Here is a 7652-nt window from a genome sequence, read left to right on the forward strand (position 1 = left end):
CTTGAGACTCCAAGAAGTTCACTGCCAAGCACTGTGTGTGAAGTCTAAACTCTGTAGGAAATTTTATAATGGAGAGAGAAAGTTAGGAAAGGCAAATAAATACCTGCATAGGCATCTCTTATTGACAAAAGCAAGAAGACACCAGTTTTCACTGAGCAGAGAGTATCATGTTTCCTATATGCCATGACACTGTCCTTTGTGTTGAAAAGAATCCTTTCCCCCATTATGAAAGATAATTTTGATTTTAACCTTCTCCCATTGGTGCAGACTTCAAAAAAAGTGTGATGATCACTTAGCAAATGGTGACCATGCAGTTAGGACTGCCACATTGCTTTGCACATGTGAGCTGATTCATGTCCAGCCAATATTCACTTCTGGTCAGAGCTTTTCCAGCCCCATCTTTACTTTTTGCCTAAGTGTCAATTAATACCATTCAGGGTGACTAGTCTTTGTTTCAGGATAGCAGGCTTTTTTTTTTCTTGTATGTTAATTGTTAATTCTGCCTAAATGCACCAACTGCATGACTGCCTGCCTGCTGCCCAGCAAGATAGAGCCCAGGTACTGCCATGACAATCTCCTGACTCCATCTCAAATACAACTCATTGACAGGCTCATGGTGCACAGACACAGCAAGCAGAGTAAGTTGAGGGAAAGAGCCAGAACAAAAGACTGAGGAGAGTCATAACAGAAAGAGGTTTTCCTGGTGGAAATCACCTGAATGACCCCGTGAAGAGCCACTGCGGCTCTAAAGCTATTTGTCACAAGGCTATTGGAGGCCTGGCAGGTGGAGGCAAGGTGCCAGCAGCACCAGCTTTCCCTGTAGAGCAAGTTGGTAACAGATGAAACCTGATTAAGTGGTTTGTTCACGGGTGGGTATTGTAGTCCCAGCACAGTTTGATTTAAGTACGGCTGTTGACTTGGGCTCAATTAAGTATGTTATGGAGAGTGCTACAGAAGAAAGAAGTCAGGAGAGCAGGATTTGAGAGTGAGGGGGAGGAAAATGAACTGAATAGGAGGAAGATCTGAAGGCAGAGGTAGTGAGCTCCTTAAAATAACAGCGCTTGCCTTTGATGTAAAATACAAGATCTTGGGAACAAAGTAAGATAGATACTAAACAGATGGTGTGAGGAGGGATTCGAAAGTGTGATGATGCACCAGAGCTAGATATGAAGAAGTAAATGATGCAGAAGTGGACTTAGCATAAGAGACAGCAGATAATCATCATGTTTTTCCAGAAAAGCCTTTTGCAGTACTTGTAAGCAATAGCATCAGCAAAAATACAATGAGAGCGGTTGACTTATTTTCCTCTCTACAAGAACAGACTTGTTTTGAACTCAAAGCAGACAAAATGTTTCTGTGTGAAGAGTTTGCAAATCTCTATATTTTAAAACATTACTTTAAAAATCTTTCACACCCAACAGCTATAGTCATTTGCTTATCTCTATAGCACTTCAAAAAATTGTCGTATCAGACCTCATTTTGATCAAAAATGTGTGCTTCTAAACCTTCATTCTTATCTTTTCATTAATAACTATAAAGAGGTTTCATTCTAGCCAGTTGGGAACTCATCTACTTTGTTTTTCTCCATGTTAAAGCTCTAAATCCAAACATCTCCAGGTCCTAGCAGCTACGTGCTTGGGGGAGTTATGAATTTTTTAGATTGGCCTCTTCTGGTGAACCAGTTCCTACCAAGATAATGAGTCATAGGTCCAGAGTCTGGAGTTGGAGATGAACCTCACTGCTTGGATCCTGCACAAATTCTCTTTTTCTCTAGGAATATTTACTGCTAAGCAGAAAAGTGCCATGTTATTATGTACATTTCTTTCCCCTTTGCCAGTTTTTCATTATCTGTGTTGTACCAATTTCTCCCAGTTACGACAAAGTTAGCCAACAATATTTTCACAAAATTCAACCGGTAATTATTTACTCCCTGAGAAAGAGAAGTGCAAGAAAAAGCAAAATACTCAGAAAAATATTGCAGGCTGTATGTAAGGGAAGTGATCTCCCCTGGTGTGTGCAGCACCACGAGGCAGCACTGCTGTGCCAGCCTCCCACCCCTGCCTCCCACCTGCACTGCAATCACAGGGCCTGAATTTTAATCCTTTGTTTACTTCTGCCCCCTGAGGGATGAAACCCTGAGATAAGGCTGCTTCATACACATAATCTCAGAATTTCTCTCTAGTCTTTGGTTTCCACCCAGGTGATGCATATTGTAATTTATGAATAATCTCCACTGCCTGACCTGCAATTAAACAATTGCTTGGTCCTCTGAAGCTCAGCTCCCCGTTCCACCAGCTGCTAATGAGGTATCACTGTTTTGAGTGCTGCTCTTTGCAAGGCCAAGGGAGCTGTAAAAACACTGTCACTCCTCAGCTACGGATCTGACCCTTCAGTTTCCCCTCAGCCAAACATCCAAACACTGGGATCTAGCCCACATGAGGAGTCAGAGGGTTCGACTCACTGTGATCGTGTTGCTGCATGTTCCTCCCACTGCCCACACAAACCGACTGTTTTCAGTCCCAACATTTTATCCTGGTTTGTAAATAGTGGTCACTGGGCAATAACTGTGTTCTGTCTGTCCTGACTGCCAGCAAGGGGTCCCTGCAGTGTCAGCACGTCCCTAAGTAGGGGGCATTGTCTTGGGCTTTATTTGGACATGGGAAGGTGAAAAAGGGCTGACACATGGGATGGGCAGGCGGAGGAACTGGGCATGCTTTTGCCTTCTACCTGAAGGAGGCCCTGGTGAGTGCCTGTCATTTCTGTGATAGCTAATGTGTTCCCAAGTGTGGCGGGGAGTAGGGAATAAAAAGAGGGGTTATTAATGCTTCCTCCTGCTATATAGGGTGCCAAAGGCTAAGGCTGTGGGATGTTTATCTTTCAGCAGTTTGAAAATGTTTCCTATAAGCTGTAAATCAGGCTTAATTAAAGCTCTTCCTGTGATGTTATTTTTCTTTTTCTCTTTCCCCTGCAAGGTGCAGTCAGCAAACCTAGATAAAAAATGAAAAGGCTAAGGGTCCTCAAAACCACAGCCAGTCTTCCCCAGAGCCCTTTCCATAGGCTGGGCTTTCCAGGATGGCCATGGGGCACATAACCATTGTGGAGTAATTTCCTTTGGATGAAAATTGCTGTAACTGCTGCTGTTAAAAGATGCTGTTGTTTCCTTCTGTAGTATTTCTGGGAGGATATGAAGAACTGGGAGGGGGCGGGGGTTGGGGAGCATGTTAAAGAGGCAAAACAATTGGGATTTATGTAGGCTTGTTTGCTATATTGCCCATGTCTGTGTAATGTAAATGCAAATAAACCCATCTTTATTTTATTCATAGTTCTAATGGAAAGTCTGTGTCATGGTCTGAACCAGGTGGAAGACAAGCTCCCAAGGGCGAGCACATGTGGCACAGACTCTCAGTGCATGTGAAGAGCCAGGAGACAGGGTGCAATCAGACAGCCGTGATCAAACCCCTCACTAAAAGCTACCACGGCCAAACCAAGAGCCTGACTTTTACCGATATGAGTAGCAAGACTCTGTACAATGTGGTGGAGGAAGAAGAGAGAGAGCCCGTCCGCCTCAACCAACCAGGCAGCCCCTCAATGGTGGTGCACAGGCGGGTGGCAACGACACCCCCACTGCAGGCCTCGGCGGAGGAGACCCACCTCTTCTTGCCCGACCAGTCCCCCAAGACCCTGCCCCTGCAGCCTCGATCTCTCATGGAGCAGCTGCAAGGGGTGGTCAACAAGTTGGCCACTGGCATCCCCGACTTCAACGCCATGCTCCCCACGCCTGGCTCAGGGAATGGCGTGCGGCCTCCTCAGCAGCCGCCCCTGCCACCTCTCCAGGCATCCTCCTTCAGTGGGGAGCCCCTGTCTCCCCCGTCTGAGGAAGCAGAAAGTGAGAAGCTGAAGCTCATTCAGGGATATGTTTATGAGAAGAACCCAGAGGACGAGGAGGAGGAGGAGCCGGCCACCAGCAAGCTCACCCTGGAAGACTCACCGGCGCTGACGCCCCCGTCCCCTTTCCGGGATTCGGTGGCTTCGGGCAGCTCCGTGCCCAGCTCCCCCGTGTCAGAGTCGGTGCTCTGCACCCCCCCAGACATGACCTATGCCTCTGTCATCCTGAGGGATTATAAGCAAAGCTCGTCCACCCTGTAGAGCACAGACACTGCGAGAGACGTGATGGGAAGGATGTTGGCAGCTGCCTGCTGTTAGGTCCTGGGGAGATGTATTCCCCGGAGGCAGTGGAGGGAGAGGAGAGCAAAGTCACATATGACAGGGCAAAAACTTTATCCTGCACTTAAAGAATAAATAAAGAAAAAAAAATCCATTCTGAGGGCTCAAAATTCTCTAGCTGTTAAAAATACTGTACTTTGAGAAAATGACAGGAAATAACAAAGCACAAACCCAAAAGACAACTTCTATAGCAAAAAATTAATAAATACATTGGGAAAAAAAAAATCACACTTAGACACACCCTCTCTTGACAATGCTTGAATAGGACTCTGGGAATTGTGACCTGGGAGAAGTCCCTAGTGCATCTCATGACTGCAGCCTTCCTGCTACAGCACCAGTTGGTCCAGGAGCTGGAAGGGCGGAGTGCGGAGAGGAGGAAAAAAGCTCCTTGTATACAACACATATATGCATACATCATCTTTTTCTGATTTCTGCAGGTGGTATGCATGCATAACGTGTTAGGGAGAGGGAAGCTGAGATAATGTGAAAGCACATGGCTCTTAAAGACATTTGTTGGAACAATTTATTCTTCATTCTAGGCTGCTTTTTGGGGGATTTGGGCTTTTTTTTTTTAAGGCTGATTGTGAACAAAGGGAGGAATATCACCAACACTTGAGAGGTTTCTGATGAAAGCCCTTGCTGTAGTACTTGTAATATGATAAGGACTTAGAAAAACTGCCCTTTTGTATACAATTGCGAACCATGTTGGCTAAACTGTTACACAACATTTACTGTAGCAGAACAATATTTATTGACTAACTTTTCATAATACATCATATTTGCCATGTGAGTACATCATTCCTTTGTGTTACTTTGGAATCAAATGCATTGGAAAATAGCTGTATACTTAGAGCAAAAACTATTATTCTGAAAGAAAGGCCATTCTTCATTGGGGGCTATAGAGTCAGTCTTGAAGCAAGAGTGAGCGTATGTGTCTCTGTATGCGTGTGTACAGTATGTGTGAAACGTAATGTCCAATAACTACCACTGGAAGATTGTCTTATAAATATACTATGAATATTTTTATGTTTCAATCATGTTTTATATCTCATTGTTACAAATATTCAATAGATATTTGGAGGTTTGTATGCTGTGCTAACACATTTTTTTCATATACAAGCTGAGACAGTTGTTACCCTTATAATAGGGTGCTTTATTTTGCAGATATTTTATGAAGTAGACCTACAGTATTTATAACCAGTGCATTGAGAACTTGTTACTTTATGTGTTTGTAGCAAGTGTGGTTAACAAAGGAAAAAAAGAAAAAGCAAAAAGTCTGTTTTAGGAATCTTGCACTTAACAGTATAAGTCTATAAAGGTGAGAAAGGAAAAGTACTTAAAATATTTTTGTTGCTTCAGATAATTAAAAATTAAATCATGTCTGGACAGGAACTTTCATCGGTGCTTAATGTGTGCATAAATTCCCAGGGTTTGTTCTAAATCATTCTTTTAATCTGTTGTGTTCAGCTTTGTGCTCTTTCTATACATGTTCACTTCTATTTAATATACAATCTTGTATCTTAAAGGTGACTTTGAGGGAGCTGTACTCTGCCATTCGTTCCTCCTTCTCTATCCTTCATATATTTTCCTAGAGATGGACCTAATCCAAAGTTCCCTAATGGTTGGCATGTTCAAAGTCTGGATCTAACTGCTGCAGCTTGAATTTAATCATAATTATTATTACCCAATTTATAAATGTACATATTAAATATATTCAGGACAGAATTTTAGCTGCTATGAACTTTGTGATCTTGAATTTACCTGAGTATATGTTCCATAATTCTATAATTTACTTCCAAAGATATTTTAAAGGAATATTTTAAAACATGTTTATTGTAAGTATTCCAACCTTTTTTCCCTAAATTCATCATATTTCTACTCTTTTTCTTTCTTTTCACTTGAATTTTAATAAGTCCTGCTGCCAGTCTTCAATTCTTCTCTTAAAATCCAAATCTCTTTACTTTGACCTAGTATAATAGTGGTACTGGATTTGGCTGATTCTCAAAATGGGATGGATTCTTTTTTTCCTCATCCTCTTTTCACAGTGTTTGCTCCTTTCAATATGACTAGTGGCCATTTGCTGTCATCAACCCTATGTGGAAAGTATGAATTGACTTTGCCCAAAGGCACAGTTATGTCTTTGTCAGTAGATTGATGTCTCTACTTTATTATGAACTATAGACACCTGAGGGTCAGCTGGTTGATTTTTGTCTGCTTGGAGCTTTTAGGGGGATTATTTTTTTGTGTGTCTCTGTGTGTGTGTTATTGTTGTTTCTTTTTTATTTTATTTTATTTTATTTTATTTTATTTTATTTTATTTTATTTTATTTTATTTTATTTTATTTTATTTTATTTTATTTATTTTTATTTAATGCACATTACTTATGAAAACAATGAGAAGAATGCTGTATTTTCTTTGCTGATCACTGCACTGGCAATGAATTCTGTCTTCTTACAATCTTAGTATAAGATTTCTTGTGCTATTTCCAAGAACATATGTTGTCAGTAGCACAGGGATAGTAATAGGAAGCCAATCTTTGAATAAATGTTATATATGAGAAAAAGAAACATAAAAGGCTCAGATAGGTGAGGAGATGGTAACATGGCAAAGTATTATGGTTTTCATATCTGTCTACTTTGAACATATTAAGCACTGATTTTATTACTGCAATGTAACTATATCATGAGTAGGAGTTTTCTTGAAATTCAGTATATTAGCTTTTAGTTTGTAACTGTTGAAACTGGAAACATACACATACATAAATATATCTACAGAGCAAGAACTCACCTTGTGTATGTAGTTGTATGAGCTATGAAGCTTTCTGTAAAAGTTCTTTCTTTTGGTCTGTCAAATGCTTGATGAAAACTGCCTTTTTGTCAAAATGATCTTGAAAATGCTGTAAAATAAATATTTTCTATTTATTATTTAAAAATAGAATGCCAAGATTGTTAATTTTTGCTTCCAAAGTATAAAATAGAAATGTCTAGTCAAAGTATAGAATAGAAATTTCATTACTACAATGTAGTAATACATTGTTCCAGGGCTTTTCAGCATCCTGTGAGAGAGACGGTGGGATGCTCAAATGGAGGTAGGTATTGATTAGATTATGACATGTAGGTGAGACAGTGGAGGGTTGGGGGATTTTTGTTTAGAAAACAACAACAAAACCAGCTGTTTGGCTTCCTCATAAAAAGCAGGAGCAACAGAGGTACACATTTGGGCTGACAAGTTGTGGAAGACAATTCAATGGGAAATGACAGGAAATTTTGCTTCCCAAGGACGTAGAGAAATATCAGCCCTTTGCTGGAAGTCCTCTATGTATGTTTGACTCTGTGTGATGTCTGCTCCCATTAGAGAAGCTTGAATATGCTTTTTTGACAGCTATAAGTGATAGGCATTGACCCATCCCAGACATCTTGTACCTCCT

General features: G+C 40.9%; 1 protein-coding gene across 6 annotated transcripts in view; it reads left to right on the top strand.

Moving 5' to 3' along the window:
• GRM1 (glutamate metabotropic receptor 1) overlaps window positions 1–7162 on the top strand; it is a 188906-nt gene extending 181744 nt beyond the window's left edge. For 2 of the 6 annotated variants that reach the window (XM_068677026.1, XM_068677028.1), the window contains one exon: window positions 3359–3497. Coding sequence is in view for 2 of the 6 variants with exons in the window: in XM_068677023.1 (XP_068533124.1) it covers window positions 3324–4146 (823 nt within the window). In the remaining 4 variants the exon portion in view is untranslated. Of the gene's footprint in view, window positions 1–3323 lie in introns of all 6 variants that reach the window. The other 4 variants (XM_068677025.1, XM_068677027.1, XM_068677024.1 and 1 more) reach the window with 3 other exon arrangements.
• Window positions 7163–7652: the final 490 nt, after the last annotated feature.

Source organism: Anas acuta, chromosome 3 (genome assembly GCF_963932015.1).
Source record: "Anas acuta chromosome 3, bAnaAcu1.1, whole genome shotgun sequence".
NCBI lineage: Eukaryota > Metazoa > Chordata > Aves > Anseriformes > Anatidae > Anas > Anas acuta.